Raw genomic sequence first — 18,075 nt, forward strand, 5'->3', positions numbered from 1 at the left:
CGCGTCTTTCACATCCTTGCCCTTGCTTATGAGTTTTCAGTCTTTACCGATTTTCTCAACCGCTGATGTCCTAAATAAATTACGATAGCTCGGAACTCATTACTGTGGTGTTACTGTAGAGCTCAATGCTTCTTTGTAACATTGCTTTACATCACAGTTTTGTATTGACTAACGCTGCAACAATCTCCTGGAAAATAAATAAGAAAGTAGGCATCAAATGAGTATAACTTGGCAGTACTTAAGTATTTAGAGTTGCTGGGGGAATAACCTCCCTTTGAAATCGTTTTCTGCCTCAGGTGAAGGACGAAGAAAAGAGCCGGTTTGCCGAGTTCACCCGTGCCAACTCGTACTTGTCGGGCAAATACGATGAGAGCAGTGACTTTGTAGTTCTCAACAAGGCAATGGAAAAACTTGAAGGCAATTCCGGTGGTAACCGAATGTTTTACATGGCCCTGCCACCAACAGTTTTCCAGCAAGTTGCCAGCAACATCAAGCAGCATTGCATGAGCAAGCAGTAAGTGGAGTCAGTGATGGTTCAATTCTGCCTGAGCTTGAGAGGAAGGTTAAATTCAAGTGCTATTTATAAGTATGCATTAGTACTCTTATGCAACAAGTTCAGACTTGAATGAAATATTTTGCATTAAATAAAAAAAGGGGAAGTTTCATCATTTAAGCAACAACGAGCCTTGGGCCTGATTTTTCGTTTCACGAATTGAGGTTTCACAAATATCATACCATATTAGTGTATTTGGGAGATGTTCATAGTAATACAAATAGTATATTTTCAGTGTGTTATATGGTACAATTTGCAGAATTCTGATATTGCTTTTCATTGTACAGTTACGAGAATGTAAATGTTAAAGGTAGTTTTTCTGTTTTTTCTTTAGATTTTAAAGAATAACAAGCAAAAGACAACCCCTGCAGAAAAAGATGCCTCTATTTGCCCTCAGTATTACTTTACAGCATTGTCAATCTCTCGATTCAATTGACCTGTTATTACTGCCGATGCTGGAATAGCTACTTGTGTTTTCTGCTTGTTTAGTTGAGTTGGCTTTGATATTGCAGGGGCTGGACCCGTGTTGTGATTGAGAAGCCATTTGGCCGGGACTCGCAATCATCGGCCGAACTTTCCAACCACCTGGCCGCGCTATTTGAAGAGTCTCAGATATATCGCATCGACCACTATCTTGGCAAGGAGATGGTCCAGAATCTCATGGCAATTAGGTAAACAGCTGTAAGACTGTGCTCTGCCTCATCATCTTTGCTGAAATATTCCCTGATAAAATGTTGCATGCCCTTGATTATCCAGCATTATCAGCTCTGCATTTGGCATTTAACGAGCAAATCTTAAAGTTACATTTGTTGTGCTTATTCTTTTATACTCTCAAATTTATACATAGAAAAATGAATATACATTTTGAGATTATCCTAATTTAAGTATTTCTGTATTATTCGGAAACAAACGTTCTTGGATTTAGCAAGAATAGTAAGAGGGTCAAAGGGGCTTCACATCTTTTTAAGTAATATATAGATTAAGTTAATGGACAGGGAAGACAAGAAAAGCATTGAAGAAAATTGGCTTTTTTTGAGATAGAAATGTAGAGGTGAGATTGGGTTGAAAGCAACTTGTCGCGTGTAGTAAGCTTTACCAATTTTGTGTGTACTACTTTTAGATGTGAGATGTCATCTAAAACGAAAACTATTGCTTGATTTTGAAGGAAAGAAAAAGGGAATACATCTTTTATCAGTTTGCATTGCTTTCATTGGCAATGCGGGGCATGCACTTCTACGTGTATTATCAAAAGGCTGTAAGCTCATGAAGTATGTTACATTTAATAGTTAAGGCCATAGTTTAGTGTGACCAAAGATTCGGCCTTTCGAAAAGGTGCCACACTGTATTTGCAGACACCGGTTCACTTGACTGGTACTGGCGATTCTGCGTTAGCGACCAGTGATGTTTGTGACTGGCTTTTTTAGGAATAAATGACGGATAGTGGTGGGCAGCCTACTCACAATCTTTTTCGTCATTTCTTTCTGTCCCTCCTCAGGTTTGCCAACCAGATCTTCGGTCCTACGTGGAACAGAAATAACATTGCCAGTATTGTCATATCATTCAAAGAGCCATTTGGAACGCAAGGCCGAGGTGGTTACTTTGACAACTTTGGTATTATCAGGTAGGCACTATAGCTTGGCATCAAAAAATTGTATCTTACCTGGTGTTATAACTGAAATTGCAGTAGCACTGGTTATTCACAGTGAGCGAAATAGTTGCCTCAAAAGTAGGTGCGATTGTCCCAGTGAAATGCTTGTGTGACCTACATCCTGGGATTGAGTTGAACCGGTTTACACGCACATGTGGCTTTTATTTTTACTAACTAATGGTAAGCATTTATCCTACCCGTGGTTCACGTGAAAGCCTTGGCGACATTACTGTTGGCTCTTGTGGGCTTGCTTAATGCATCTGTCTCGCATATAGAAAAGAACTCGCTCGCTCAAACTGCATACTTCATTTGCCCTGAAACAGATGTCTGCTTACATCTTTTTTACTGCAGCTGTCGTGCCGTATACGAGAACTGCAACCAAGCACTTTCCGAAGCTAGTATGTAACGTGATTGGACACATACTGAAACGGTTCTCTGAAAAGCAACCGACACATACGTTTGATAGTTGCATTTCCGTTCACTTATTTTGTTTGGAGTGGTTTAAGGTCTTCTTTGTCGTTTCTACTGACATAAAGAAGCTTCCGTGTAGTGTTTGCTCAATGAAGTACAGAAAACAGCGCATATGTTTGCTGTTATGGGAAAACCGAGTCGCCACCTTGTAATTGATTATTTTTGTCTATGCTAAAGGGACGTTATGCAGAACCACCTGCTGCAAATTATGTCCCTTGTCGCCATGGAGAGGCCAGTGTCCACAAATGCAGAGGACATCAGGAATGAGAAGGTTAGCAGTCTCGGTTGCTTGCGCTTCATGCCTGTCTGTGTGTGTGCGTGTCTTCATAACTGTCTGTGTGCGTGCATGCTGATAAGTGGCTACAGGATGGCTCACTGTTTCCTGCTTCCTGCACCATGCTTCAGAGCAGGAAGACGGCGCCTGATTTCATTCTACAGTGAAAATGAAGGGTGACATGCTGCGATCTTGTTGCGTTTGTCACTTGCGTTGACATTTCTTAAGGAGAAGTGTGATCTCTGCTGCACGAGTGCTTCTCCTTTGCTTTTTGTTCTACATTGTCCAGGCATACGAGTTATATGCAGAGGCAGGTTGTACAGGGAAGATATGTTACGACCACAGGGATGTAGTCGGTTGCCTCTTGTGCCAGATTGCGAGGCTTTTGAGGTGAAATAGTACTTATGCAGTTGTCTGAAGTGCTTAGAATGCGATTCTGGCTATTACAGGAAATTTTAAATCTATGGGAATATGTACGCACAAAAAAATTGCTGTGTATGATGGTCTTTTTAGCAACCTAGCATGCTTTGTGCACTTTTTTGAAACACTGCATGATAAACTGTCTAGTGAAAGGATGTGGCAGTACCATGCATGGGAAATAAAGAAGCTTTTGGGGTTGAAGCACTGTGAGAAAACTACGTGCATTTGTTAGCTCTGTACAGACCTCAAACTTCAGTTCACTTGCATCTAGTGGTACGAGTGTCGAGCAGCATGCGATTGGGGACACTGTGCAGGTAAAGGTACTCAAGTGCGTTCCCCCGATCACCATGGACAACGTGGTATTGGGCCAGTATGTGGGTAAACCAGGCGGCACTGGAGAGGAGACCCAGGGCTACCTGGACGACCCCACTGTGCCAAAGGGCTCCCACACGGCCACTTATGCCACAGCAGTAGCCTACATCAACAACGAGCGCTGGGAAGGAGTGCCCTTCATCCTTCGATGTGGCAAGGGTGCGTAGGCGTTTATCATGGACAGTGCATGTGTATTGATGTCAGGCATTGCCATCTTTATGCATTAACTACTTTTCCCTAGGCACATTTTTTTCTTGCCTTGTTCAAAGAAGCAGCACACAAAAGACACAATTCTGCACACATAAAGATGGTGCATGCTCAAGAACTTGTGATCACGTCATTTTTACGTGTGTGTGTGATTATTTTTCGTGTGCTGCTTCATCAATGTCATGGCGCACCAACTAACCTATCAATACACATTGCCTTCTAAATGACGCCAAACATGTTTAAGTTGGGTAGCACTGGCAGTGCATGATGCGAGTGTAACTTTGTAACCTGCAGCTGTTGACCATCTGCACTGCGTGAATAAAGGCACTTGTTGTGCTTGCAAAGCGCAAAGCGTTTACGGGCGCTAGGTAGGCAAGAGAAGTATGTGCATACAGAAATTGATTTAAAGCTTTATGCTCTTTGTCTTGCAGATCAGCACATGCCCAGTTGCAAATGCCAGAGTTTGTTTTGGCATATAGGTAATCACTTCAACACGAAATGTCCGTAAATATCCACAGATATAGTATATGGCAAAAAGATGAGACCGATGTCTAAATCCTGAAAATGTAACCAAAGATACTGCAGTTACTACAGAACAGCAACTACTATATTGGGGAAACAAGGTACCCATTGGCTTCATTAAATGTTTGTATTATGTTTTCATGCAATTTCTTCGGAAGCAGCAGGCTTACACTCTCAGGACAACGATTTGCTGGCACATTATACTAGCTTCAGTTGCTGATCTCTGGTCTGTAACTCTTGTTGTCCTCGCTTTACATTTTTTACTGTGCAGCACTGAATGAGCGTAAGGCAGAAGTGCGAATCCAGTACAAGGAAGTTGCTGGCGACCTCTTTGCCGGGGAGAGCAAGCGCAACGAATTGGTATTGAGGGTGCAGCCTGATGAGGCCATCTACGTCAAGTTCATGACCAAGAAACCTGGAATGGCCTTCGACATTGAGGAGACCGAGCTGGATCTCACCTATGGCAGTCGCTACAAGGTTTCTGCTAGTTTTCTATTTCATGTTTGGCTTTGTGCAGTTAAAACAGAGGGCTGCAGACGAAAGGATAAAGACATTCAATATTGATAATGTAGTGGGGGATAATGTAGTGGGGAACCAAATGTACTGAAAGGTTCAAGTTGATTTCGACTCCTTGCAATTTTCAACAACGTAAGCATGTCGTGGTGTGCATTATGACTAAAGATGTGCTAGATCTCTCGTGTAGCACGAAAAATACAGTAGATTCTTAGTAAATGGTACAACTGCATATAATATGACTGATTCTGTACTTGAATTTTTTACTCTTGCTATATTTCTCATTAAATAGAGCTCCTTTTAGGCGCATTTCTCTGGTCCCTTCAGGTTCAGTTTAATGAGGCTACTATAAATGGGCAAAATGTGCTATCTGCACTTTTGTGGTGAAATAAGGTTAAAATGCCAACATTTGCAGTGGAGTGACCTGGGACCGTAATCTGGAAAAAATGAATTTAGGCAAAGCTTGCATGAAATGTCAAAAGAATAGGGCTGGCCGTGCTTGGTCATGTACAGGCCACGGCTGCTGCAGTTGTGCTAGGACGGAGGGCTACGCAAGTCATAAATAGATGCTGACCCATTGGGTGCTAATTTTTGTGAAAGTGAAATTATTGCTAAAAGCCAGTCATGTAATGCTGCCCCTTGTGCACAATAATGCCTTGTGTCTACATGTCTATAAATTAGACTGCACATACAAGTGAGATCATTGCAATCACTTTTCGTAATTTTCAAGGTCTTTTTGCTTCCAGATGATAAATTTACAGACTAAAACTTGTCTAATCATAAATACCATCATCACAGTCTAGCTGGCATGCTGCTAATTGCAATGGTGTGCCACCAACCTTGCTGCACGCCTCCTTGAGCTGGTCATGACATGGTTGATTCTTCCTTGCAGGGTATGGTCATGCCGGATGCTTACGAGCGTCTCATTCTGGATGTGTTCTACGGCAGTCAGGTGCACTTTGTGCGCAGCGATGAATTGGCCGAGGCGTGGCGTATTTTTACACCCCTCCTGCATCAAATTGATAAGGAGAAGCCCAAACCAGTGCCTTACGAGTATGGCAGGTACGTTGCTTCACTCTTTGACCATTAGTGGACAATGAGATTTATAGAACAATATAGGGGGTATGCACCTGACATCATCAGCGAGGATCGCTAGCGGTGGGGTCTCCATTTCGAAAGTATGCGTGCTCGCTGCACGCACATAAAATTTGCTGCACGGACTGTGTTCAAAATCCCCACAGTATCCTGGGTGCTTAGAGGCCTCCGGAACACTTTGCGCACATCGAAACATGGACAACAAAAGGGCGCGTACGAACGGACCTTCAAAATGGCGCGAAAGTAGTGTTGCCCTCTTGCGGATCAAGGCTCTGTGCATACCCCCTATAGGTATTCCTGGATGTGTGGCTCCTTTAGAGTCGGTTACTGAAGTATTTACTGCAATGGCCCAATTGTCTGTTGCTTTTGCCGCTTACAAGTCTTTTTCGTATTTCAGCCGAGGCTTCAAGGAGGCGGACGATCTCTGGAAAAGGGCGGGCTTCAAGTTCTACGGCACATACCGTTGGACTAAAGCTTAAAATCCATCCTTGCTTATTTATAATTATCATATACATATAAAAAAAAACATTTGCAAAAAGAAGCAGAAAGTATGCCTCTTCAGTTGTTCTTTTTCAAAAATAAACATTGATTCTCAAGTGTCTGGTTCCTTCTACTCGTCCACATTTCAGCTGAAAAATGTGTTCACATGGTTTAAAACATTGGACTCCAGGTATGTGCTTTCTAGCTTAATTCTTGTATTTTACATTACAAGTGAATAATACTTTCTAAGGGTGAAACGTACAAGAAGCCTGTGGCTCTTAATTCCTGCTGCATGGAACCATAACTATAGACTATAAATTTTCCAATAAGAGGGCATATCTGCCTTGCATGCTGAAGTGTTGGGCCACAGGATGTGAAGTTCCAGCCCCCAAAAATAAACCTTTGGGCATCAAGCTTGCAAAATTTGCTTCGCATTTCTCTTAACCATTGGAACACTTCTGGTTTAAACATTGGGCAAGTACCCGAGAGGTGTGCTGCCGAAAATTGTGAACATAAATGCACATTTGCTTCTCCAACGTCTCATTTATACAAATAGGTTCCGTATTGAGAATGGGTAAGCTTTCATAATTCTGCTTGTGCTGCTATATACAAGTACTGAAATAAACTGTGCTGCTTCAAACATAACACTACATATAGTGTGAGCTAGTGCAATTCAATGTATGGTGTTTTAATCGCTGTATGTAAAAAATAAAAAAAAACGCCGCTATATTGCTGGTGTGCTTTTGGCTCCACTAAGAGGTACAAAATCATAATTCCGCAAGAGCACTGCTTTCCCACGCTACATAATTTCGCATTTTTCCGCACGAGCAGTGCGGCATTTACTGCACTACGTTACTCCATAGCAACACCTTTGCGAATCCACTGGTACTTTCATGACTGCGTTGACGTAGGTCTTACAGTACAGTCTTACAGTAGGTCTTACAGTATCGGGGTGCACTCGCGCGAAGTGCACCCCGATACAGTGCTCGCACAATGAGTCAACTTATATGCAGTCCGTCACAACAACTACTAGAATTTTACAGAGTGTGCCGATTATGTTCCCTACGATAGCGCACAATAAACCAACTAATTGTTCCAAGATCCTCTTTTCCAGCAATTTCGGGCCGGGTAGGGCCACAAGCGAACGGCCTAAATAACTATCTCAATCTTTTGGACATAGGCACTCCGGCATTTGAATAACTCATTTACTTAATGAAGTTAATTCAAGCTCATACTTTGCCCCGCCACGGTGGTCTAGTGGCTAAGGTACTCGGCTGCTGACCCGCAGGTCGTGGGTTCGAATCCCGGCTGTGGCGGCTGCATTTCCGATGGAGGCGGAAATGTTGTAGGCCCGTGTACTCATATTTGGGTGCACGTTAAAGAACCCCAGGTGGTCAAAATTTCCGGAGCCCTCCACTACGGCGTCTCTCATAATCATATGGTGGTTTTGGGACGTTAAACCCCACAAATCAATCAAGCTCATACTTTATCTTGAGCCCCCCTCCCCCCGTGATATCCTTCGTTAACGAGAGTTAAAGCCAGGCTAACTCGCGATGGCGCAGTTTAAATAAAATGAATTTGCGATTGAGCTCAATAAAACATTTGCACGGTTTCAAGACCCTGTGCTGCGCGTATCTCGAAATTTGGAAGAAAAACAACAAATACAGAACTGAAACTTGTGCGCGGCATGCGCAAAAGCCCGCAACGACAAAGAATCGTGACGTCGTTAAACTCTCCTGTCTACGTCACAATTGTTTACAAGGGCGCCATCTTGTCTTGTAAAATTAACGGTGAGCGGCGCGACGCTTGATCTGGCGTTCAGCACTAATTAGAGCCACTTCGTGTCTCACCTAATCGCGAATATTTACCGTTGTATTTGGATGACGAGAAGTAAGAAGAATCGTTTGGGCGCATTCGTTTGAGGCAGCAACTTTCCGGGCGGACGCGAAGGTAGGTTGGCCGCGTTTCCCCTTAACTGCGAAACAAGAAGGTACCACGCGATGCTAGGACCCCTTTTCAATCTACCTGCACATTTGTGTCTGTGCTGGCTTCGAGCGATCTGTAGAATATTGCGGTATTGTTTCTTTCAGAGGCCCGGCGACTCGATTGAACGACAATGTCGCGACTCAAGGAAAAAAGAGGTTGGCGCAAGCTACGCATTTCGCGTTGTGTTGACGATCGAGGCGGAGTGCGGGCTTGGCAATGCATTCTACCGCAATGTATTTTGTAAGTCTAAAGCTGCCCATTTCTTCCTTTTCAGCTTCGGAGCTTGAACAGGCGAGAGCGAAGCTTGATGGCATTCTGCAAAGCCTCATGGAAAAAACCGAAGAAAGGTAAAAAAATCACGACGAGTTAAACATAGCGCCCTGCTGTCGCGTTGGTATGTGGGGCCTTGTGTATACCCGCATCATGCAGTGCACTGGTAATCGCGATGAAGTCCCACAGGGATCAAGAACTCTCAACAGTGGTTGACTCCCTTTTGCTGCTTGCGTAAATCGGCCAATCGCAAGCACGTAATTCGATCCCGATCGGGCTTGATAGCGATCAAAAGAGATAGTGTGGCACCGGAATTACTGGTCTTTGGCTAACAACCTCCCTTTTTCGCATGAGCTATTTAAAGTACTTCAAATGCTATTATGCTAGTAGAATACAGGATGGCCTTCTAATAATCATCAAAAAAGCCGATTCAGTTTGTCGGAAATGTGAAATTACATAATGTAAGCACGGCGAAGTTCCAGCCGCTGTAGCCGACATTTGATCTGTCTCCTCTAGGTTGTTATGTATAAAGATGAATCATTGGTACTTTTACAAGGTTTTACTTTAGCCAAGGGCGACGCCAGGATCATCTTACCGGGAGGGGGGGGGGGGGCAGGGAGGCGAGCTCGGCTATTGTGTTACGACTGTTCCCTGTTGGGGGGAAGGGGGGCTATGACGGGGAGGAAAGCAGGCGAAGATTTTAGAAAAGAGCTCCAGTCCCCCCTCCCACCCATGCCCACCCCTAGGTATAGCATATAAAGGTCACCAATTATTTCTTCCTTCCACAAGTGTGAATGTGACATAATCTCTATTTCAGTCAGAGTTCATCATCTCAATCGGAAGACGAATCTAAAGCATTGGATTCTGCGAATAAGTGAGTGTGTTACCATTCGTTGTCGGCCTCGTGTCCGACGATCACTTGTGATTACAATGCATCATAATTTGTTGTAGGGACGCATCCCCTAAAAAGATTCAGAAGACCCAGAGGAAACGTCGTAGAAAAGATGACTCAGCTCTGCAGAATTCAAGTATGTTTTGCTCACGAAAATGAGCTTGGATTTCTTTTTATATATAAAGGATGAGTTGCAATAAAAGTGAAGGATGGAAGCTGTTAACATGTGGAAAACTCTGTAGCACATCCTTGTATGACACAATTTTCATTGAAATAAGGTAGAAATATCTCCCTCACTAGCAAACATTCATACACATCATCTGGATATAAACTAATGTTCTACACAAGGTTAAGAAATACAAATATTTGGATGTTTTATTATCTCATTTCAGTGGAGTGGACATGTTAGATTTAGATGCAAGGGGCCACATAAATTGAGGTCTCGATGTCTAAATTTTGGGGAAGCTCTTACAATTAACTATATTTTACTTAAGTAAGCTTACGTGCAGTGCTCGATTATGCATGTGTTTATCCTGATGTGTATGCTATTGAGTTAGCATACTTTTATGGACAGATCTACAATACACATAGCTGAGCTTAATCCAATTAGGAAATTTCATAAGCATGTCTGCATAACAAGAAGTAATGGTAAACATTACTGGTAGCATTTAAGAGACTGCAAGAAATAGCTAAGGCCTGTCTTTTTTTTTTCACATTTACCATTGTGAAACAGGCATAAATAAAGATATATTGGCCCACAAACTAGACATCTATAAAAAATAAAGGGACCATAGATTAAGATGGTCTTCCTTTTGGGTGTGATGCCTTCCATTAATTAGGTGGTGCCATGAAATTACGAGACCATAACATGCCTGTTGTGGGTTTCCTGTCTGCAAAGACACTTCCTCGCGAATGGTCGGACACAGTAAATGTATATAATATTTAATTCACTTCCAAAGCGTTCCTGAATGCTTATTCTCCCGATCGAGACCCATCGCTCGATCAGAAGCTACGTCCAACACCGACTCTATAGGAAGGATGGCGAATGTTGTAGAGACATCATACTAGATCTATAGTGATGCGAGTGACCCATGTTCTCCGCAATGCACATCGCGGCAAAGCATTGGCTGCTGCATCACTTGTGGCTGCTGCAGCTAGCCACACAACTGTCAGTGCGTTTGTTTTGCTGGTGCTTGTGTGGCACCTGTGTGCCAGAGCATATGATACTCGGCATAACTTGCGTGACAGCTTTCTGTGGTCACGTGACCAAGTCACCTACACTGCTATCACTGCCCAACTTTGCAAGAAACCGAAAGTTGTCCACATAAATAAGACATTATTAAATGATTTATTGAGAATACATGAGCCTTAATGTATGCATCATGCTTCCTGGAGCTACTATAAACGCTTGCGGCAAAGAACGCGCAAGCCACAAATATAGTGGCACCACCCCTTTAATGAATATTTTGTTGGCCGATAGAAACTTTGCATGTTTTTCTGCCGGATACTATATATGTTGTGTAAAACATTGGCTTTGATTGCTTGTTATAGTGTCTCTTGAGTTCACCTTCCTGCATTTATGTCTTTAAAGGCAAAGGTGGTACCAAATAAAAAAAAAATGGCGTTATTCTAAACGAGTTTTTCTAAGGGGAAGCTTCACAAGTGTTAAAAAGATGTGCGTAATGAACACCTTTCTTTTTGTTACAGACACCTACATAACGAAGATATACGGCTGCAGTGTAGACCTTGCGCAGTTTGATGAGAATTCTCCATTGTATTCGATGTGTCGTAGCTGGATACAAAATAAGCCTCTGCAAAATTTGGAGCGGAACCACAGTGGGGAAGACACTGTCAAGAAGGAGGCACGTCTTGCATGCATTTTATACATTTTGTGCTAGCGCTTCTCGTCGAGAACGGCAGAGTGCCAACAGCTTCACTACAGCAGAATGATCGATAGTATGTTGATTTCATGCTTTGTAAGCAACTAGCCATTGTAATTAACTCAGTCTGTTTACTGAGTGCAGGCAAATCCTGGGGAAAATAGAAAGCTTGTCAAGACTTCACAAAACCATCAATGTCCGAGACTCCCGCTGTCCATTTCTGGGTTTAGGCTTGAAACTGCGGCTGCGCTAGCTTGGTGTCAGCAAGTTCTGTAAAATTTACTTGCTTAAGTTGTGGCATGCGTCACACGCTTTTTGTAGTATTTGTCATTGTCCGTTTGCCATACGCTACTTTTTGTGAATAAACTGGCATGGTATAAATTACCAGGCCTCTCCCTCCCTTGCGTACAGCATCTCCCATTAAAGCTGGTTGGGCAGTCCGCTCATGGTCATTGTGCTACTCGGTTACCCAGCAAGACAAATCAACTAGCCCTTACATTCCACATAGTGTTCCTTGTGGAGTAGAACAGTAGTTTTCTCTTGCAGAGTGCAAATGACACAACTGAGGAGGACAATGTAAAAGGAATTATGTACCTGCCCGCACCTGTGCCACCATCCAGAGACGAGGATGGCAACATCAAGGACCTTCGAATACCTTCACCCGTTCCACAGCCCAGTGAAAAGTTCTTTATGGCATCGGTGAGGCCTTGAGGTTGTCTGTGATTGGCCGAACTTATGTGCCAGATTGGATTCATGGAAGCCCATCTCAATTATTGTGACCTTTTTAACCTTGTAATTTAAAAAGCCAGTTTCATACATGCTGGTGTATAGAGAAAACAAGCTAGCAGTGCAAGTCCAGTGGGTGTGTGTGCTATCGGTGATTCGATTCGAGAAGTGCAGTGCAACTATATTCACCGCTAGTTATCAAAAAGGAAAGGCATCCATAAATCGTGTTAGCATGTATACTTGCATTTACCCGTCACATCCACATACTCTTGCAAAGGTCCGTTTATAAATCACTCTGTATTTGATTGTCAAGTTTTAGAGATGCTCTATAATTATGAAAAACATTTGTCACAGCCAAGAGAAATATTCTCCAGCTTTGGTTAGTTAGTGGCAGTTTTTACACCTATGTGAACCCAGTGGACCTCTTCTTGCTTGTATGCTGTGTGTAATTTATTTCAACGAGGATACAGTAGTAAAAGAGAATCTCTCACCTAAGAACATGCTGGTCATAATTTCAGGACGATAGCGAGGTTGTACCTGTGCACGTCTTACTGGCTGGCCATCAAACACGTTGGAAGAATGTGCGGCAAAAGTAAGTGTTGAGACTCTTCTTATCTAGCTTCTCTGCTTAAGTTCTGTGGTAACACCAAAGTCCAAAATAGTTAACCTGAATTTGAGGACATGTTGGCAATTTTTTAAGCTTGGTGAGTGCAGCACCATTCAAAGTGTGTTTGCTGCTAGTTCCAACTACAAATAGACGAGATCTTTTATCTGTCAGCACAAGTGATTGCAGTTGTATGTCAGATTTTGAGCTTGCATCGAGTATATAATGTCCATTTAAGTCCTTGAAATATGATTTGTAATCGTGTCGAAGCGTGACAGTTATTTGCATAACGTTCAAGTTCGAATATCTGGATGCTTTCTACTCGTTGATCAATGATTATGTGCTTCATAAATTGCTTTTGAACTTATTGCACTTATGAGAAATGTTTGCTGTATGCCAACTGCTTATGATGTTCCCTTATTTTTTTCCTGCCAGGTGGAAAGATGCCGCTATGGCCAATGAAGAACGCTATAAAGAAAGTGCGGCGATTCTCCTCAAGGCCATGAGGCAAGTTGAGGATGTGTAAACTATTAAAAGTGTCAATCTCTTGTCACTGGCTGGAGTTTTTAACTTTGCACGCCATTACCAAGGACACTTCATTTACACATTACATACTCACCCCCTGTCAGTTGCATAAATGATTTGCTTTTATAATATTCAGACACTTTGGGTGAGCTCCGTCTGCCTCCATGAGCAGTCCCACTGAGCAAATGAGCATTTAGTGAATGTCATACGTTAAACGCTAGACATGACTGCACAAGAGGAAGAATGCTGTAATATTCTTGCCACAAATGTTTCCTTGTGTGATGTCATTTCTTTTCACATTGCAGCCATGACCAAGATGCATCATCGCAATGGGAAAGTGCACCTGCTTAAGACAAATGCAGCTCTGCTAGCATCAGTCTGGCCAATTACCAGGCATGTCTCGTCACAAGACTTTAATGCATCAAAATGTACAGATGAGACTAACTAAAACTTGGGGTAGTGCAGTAAATGCTTATGTGAGAGCTATTGAGAATTTGCAGCGCGCTGTGCTCATAGTTGTTAACAAGCGGTGAGTGAAAGTCAAAACCGTAATTCGGCGAGTTTGGAACACTTGAACTGAAGTCTCTAAATGCACCGTGTTTGTTTTTATTGCGATATCACTTATATAGACAGTTTTGGCTAGTTTTTGCCACCGCAGTCGTTTACAGGAAAAATGCGCTATCCTCTTTATGCGGAGAGACCATCACCTTTCTAACCAGGGTCGTCTGCACATGCGCTTATCTCGTGAGCAAACAAGGGGGGAGGAGCTTATGATTGCTGAGCTATCGCGGCAACGATCAGCGCGCGCCTGTTGCTCCCACAGCAGGCGGGAGCTTCTATGGGCCGACTCTCTCTCTCAAAAAAAAAAAAAAAAAAACCACAACGGTGCCAAAAATGTATCTAGAGCAGCCATCCACATATAGCTGCGCTCTACATGCAACAAACTGCCAGCAGCAGCGACACACGACGTATAAGCCCTTAGTACCCGCATGCACTGCCCACGGGAGGCACTTCTCATCAATGCCATCACTACGCACGAGCCTTGTTGTGGTCATCTCACTGCGCCCCAGGAAACTTGGTTACTTAGCAAGCACATGTTTACTACAATTAATATTGCCCCCAAAAATGATAGCCGTGCTTCATAAAACATTCGAATATGTTGCTATTGCATTCATTGCTTGACCCTTTTGTCAAAATTGTGACTTTTGTTTTATACGTATACTACCTTTTGCAGAAATTAGCTTACCAAACACTTGGGTAGTTGTAGTAATACTGGTACACAAAATTGTGGCTCAAGGTTTTAAACCGTTGTTGCAGCACAGCAACGAAGTTGTGCTGCTGAGATTGAAGAGGTCGATCTGGACCCTAGCCATGGCAGCTGCATTTGGATAAGTGCGAAATGCTACGACACCCATGCATTGACTTCACTGCACATTAAAAAAAAAAAAAAAAAAAGACCACAGTTGTTCAAAACGAATCCAGTCTCCTACTATGATGTGCATTATAAAACTACAAAATTTAATTTTGTCAACAAAATTTTTAAATGTATATTTCATTTGTTTTACAACAACGCCTATGCAATAAGGATGTTTGCACTGTTTACGTGATGACACAAATTGCCACGATGAATCACTGTCATCAGTGCGACCAAGTTTGCAGTATTCTGTAAAGGGTAGCACATACTAACAACCTAAAACTAAATCCTTTTTGATCACAAGCTGCACGAGATAAGTGTTTACGGCAATGCCTTTTGAAGTGACAGTGAGAAAGACTTGCAACAATCTGCGGAATAGCTGAGAAGCATGTTATTGAAATACAAGAAGCCCCTCATTCGAATTAGTGGCATCCTCTGCTTTCTGGGAATTATTTGACTGTGTCAAGTTGAAAATCACCCGTATTATTGAAAGGCTTGTCACAAAACCTCACTGACGGCTTATCCAAACTGCAAGGTCTTCTTGGCAGTCAGCCATGCGGACAGTTTTTATGCAAATATGGGCTAGCAATTCCAGAATTTGACTGAAAGATGTTGGGGTGCGTCGCTTGCAGTACCTTTCCAAGCACCCATATTACTCTCCCAGTTACTCTCGGCTTTCTATAGCTCGAACCTTTGAACATACAACCTTGTCCAATAAAGCATTCTTTCTCTCTTGTCTCATCTCTGAGGCCATAGAGAGTCTACTGTATTATGTCCTTGAAGGGCAAAATATGTTCCGTTCACTGAGAGATAACAGGGTTGCGTGTTACAGTATTTCGGTATGAAACCAATCTTATTAAATGCAGCTGATACGTTTAAGCAGAAGTTCCATTTAAGAGGTTTCAGTTTATCAAGTCTATTGTACTTATAATTATATCTTAGGTGTATGAACTTTTAACTGTTTGTGGGCATTTGAGTTAAAGTACCATTAGGGCACTTCAACATATTAAATGCTGAATTAACGGAGATGCCGCAATGAAATCTGTGTTAACTCCCACAAGTTGTACCTCCCTTGGAATGCAGCTGGCTCGACGAGGTGGTATATTCAATTTCTGATCATCAGAATGCCATGGCTTCTGTGGTGTTATTAAATTATGTTGAATAAATGGAGACTTGGCTCCAGGTAGATGTAATCATGCTATTTTGCCGAGATTTGTTCTTAAATAAGAGTCTCAGGTTCCTTATAACGACGACTGCACTGTTGCAAGATTCTGGAGCTTGCCATTTTGCAGCACCGTATCAAGTGTGTTGGCAAGATGTTTGCCATTGATTGCCCTTTGCCACCACTGCTTCCAACCATGTAAAAGGAATTATATCGTGGGCAAAGTTTACTGCTTCTGAGAACGCTCTGCATACTGTCCAGTTGATACCACATGATCTGGCTCAACTAAACCCACACTGTGACCACAACTTTTGTGATCTTTTCATCTGGTAATCTTTAATACAGGTCATTACTCTGTGCAACCACTGTGTTTTACTTAAAATAGACAACTGGTTATGAAGCTAGCACCAACAGTAAATTAGAATGTAGTGGAACAGTGGTGTGCGTGACAGCAATGAATCGAGCATCAAGAGCGTAGGATAGGCATGACCAACCAGTTTACTGTGGTATCCATTAAATGAAACGAAAAATTGGCAACTGCCAAAAATCAGCAAAAAACATCAATGCCCATTTAGGAGAACCGCACCGTGCGCAAGAACTGCAAGACATTTGGAAATTTCTCCTCCTGAAAAGCTTACGAGTTATGTTACTTGTATTTCTATAACATCACAAACTTTGAACAGTTAAAAAAAGTACCCAAGAAACTTGGGATTAAAGGATAATCAAACTCCATGCCCTACAATCAAAATTTTAATGCCGTAATAAAACACAGGCAATGAGATATTGGAAGCTCCATGCTGTTCGTGAACCACCACCCCAAACATGGCACATGATAATCTCTGCAACAATAGTTTTTGGATTCATGAAACTGCTGTAGAAGCACATGCATAAACAAAACGCAAAACTCGAGACAGTGAGACTATGTGCAAGTCTCCTGTCGTCTCAACTCATCTGCTCGCTTGCACTGAAAGAATTCGTGTGCAAGTGCTATTAGAACTGCACATGACTTTTTTCTTAACAGCCTCATTCTCAGCAACAGATGATGCAGTTATTCAAAGTGAACTGATTACAGCACTAACTTTAGCGTTCTTCAAATTGTCAGACAAAGCACCTCCACATTTTTCATTGTAGATCTACAGAATTTCTAGATTGAAGTTTCAGATCACCTACACTATTGAAACAGATGTTTCAGCTTTGTTACATTTTTGACAGAATTCTGAAGAGCTTTTGTGCATTCACATTGGATATTGTTTGCAGCACAACAGTAGATACACAATGTGGCTTTGCAAGTAATTTGTGCTGGTTTGCATACAGTTTTGAAGGGCCTCCTAAAACAATTCACGTTCGCTGAGGCCACCAAAAGAATACAGCGTTCATAAACGCGTGTTTTTGTACCATGCCCGACTGGCTGAGAGTAACAAAAATGGAGAAGCGGTCCAGTTGAATACTCGAAACAACTAGCATAAATAAAGATGCTCTCACTTCTTGGTCAGTTTGCCAGGAGTGAGCTTTAGTGTGTGTGGTATGCCCACGATGAAAGAAGATGAGGACGCTGAGGCATACACGAACAACGTATTTAACGTTGCAGTCCACGAGTGAGGCTATGGGCGTCACGTGGCCACCAACTACCTCATCCTCCTGCGCTTCAAGATTGCATGCGCCAAGTTCCTTTGCAATTTCCCAGAGATCTGTGACCACCTTCCGGAAGCTGCCCGCTCCCTGCTCAGCACCTCATCTTGTCGCCATGCCTGAGCATCACGCCACTCTCAATGTCGTCGGTGAGCCTGCGTGAACTCGTAGCACATGACTTTTGTGCGAGGGTTCGGACGCTGATTGGCTAGCACGTGCTTTCTTGGTGTTTGTATGGTTTATCATGTGTGTGTGTGTGTTTATTGTGCTCATAAAGTGTTCGAAACCTCCAAGCAGCCTCGTCAGTTGTGTGGGAACGTTCACACTCCCAGCCATTACATCAGAAAAACGAAGCTAAATCAACCTTAATCATTACAGCGTGTCAACGGGGCACTGTCGCACGACAGTTTTCATGCTGCTATGTGATGTAAT

The 18,075-nt window shown here is 42.6% G+C and overlaps 2 protein-coding genes across 7 annotated transcripts in view; both read left to right on the forward strand.

Moving 5' to 3' along the window:
* Positions 1-6,671, forward strand: part of Zw (glucose-6-phosphate 1-dehydrogenase Zw) — a 37,253-nt gene extending 30,582 nt beyond the window's left edge. For all 4 annotated transcript variants that reach the window (XM_037425870.2, XM_037425869.2, XM_037425868.2 and 1 more), the window contains 8 exons: positions 297-514; positions 1,066-1,224; positions 2,049-2,174; positions 2,850-2,943; positions 3,681-3,897; positions 4,739-4,944; positions 5,873-6,042; positions 6,473-6,671. In XM_037425870.2, coding sequence (XP_037281767.2) covers positions 297-514; positions 1,066-1,224; positions 2,049-2,174; positions 2,850-2,943; positions 3,681-3,897; positions 4,739-4,944; positions 5,873-6,042; positions 6,473-6,554 — 1,272 coding nt within the window. In that variant the 3' untranslated portion in view covers positions 6,555-6,671. The remainder of the gene's footprint in view (positions 1-296; positions 515-1,065; positions 1,225-2,048; positions 2,175-2,849; positions 2,944-3,680; positions 3,898-4,738; positions 4,945-5,872; positions 6,043-6,472) is intronic.
* Positions 6,672-8,350: 1,679 nt separating this feature from the next.
* mip40 (Myb-interacting protein 40) lies at positions 8,351-17,739 on the forward strand. Of its 3 annotated transcripts, none has more exons than XM_037425864.2 (11): positions 8,351-8,505; positions 8,646-8,696; positions 8,816-8,888; positions 9,629-9,685; positions 9,763-9,839; positions 11,411-11,565; positions 12,130-12,282; positions 12,828-12,901; positions 13,349-13,420; positions 13,744-13,831; positions 17,603-17,739. In XM_037425864.2, the coding sequence occupies exons 2-10, from the start codon at positions 8,672-8,674 to the stop codon at positions 13,787-13,789; spliced, it is 732 nt and encodes a 243-aa protein (XP_037281761.2). In that variant the 5' UTR covers positions 8,351-8,505; positions 8,646-8,671; the 3' UTR covers positions 13,790-13,831; positions 17,603-17,739. The 3 variants fall into 3 exon arrangements, with proteins under 3 accessions (XP_037281761.2, XP_037281760.2, XP_075751216.1); XM_075895101.1 differs by having other exon boundaries at positions 8,405-8,545; XM_037425863.2 differs by lacking the exon at positions 17,603-17,739 and having other exon boundaries at positions 13,744-13,931.
* The last annotated feature ends 336 nt before the right edge of the window (positions 17,740-18,075 follow it).

This window comes from Rhipicephalus microplus, chromosome 5, assembly GCF_043290135.1.
Source record: "Rhipicephalus microplus isolate Deutch F79 chromosome 5, USDA_Rmic, whole genome shotgun sequence".
NCBI lineage: Eukaryota > Metazoa > Arthropoda > Arachnida > Ixodida > Ixodidae > Rhipicephalus > Rhipicephalus microplus.

Excerpts from the sequence above, each read along its gene's own strand:
- mip40 (XM_037425864.2), top strand. The coding sequence starts at position 8,672 with ATGTCGCGACTCAAGGAAAAAAGAG. Across the intron at positions 8,889-9,628 it reads ATGGAAAAAACCGAAGAAAG|TCAGAGTTCATCATCTCAAT; the intron begins GTAAAAAAATCA and ends TCTCTATTTCAG. Across the intron at positions 12,902-13,348 it reads TGGAAGAATGTGCGGCAAAA|GTGGAAAGATGCCGCTATGG; the intron begins GTAAGTGTTGAG and ends TTTTCCTGCCAG.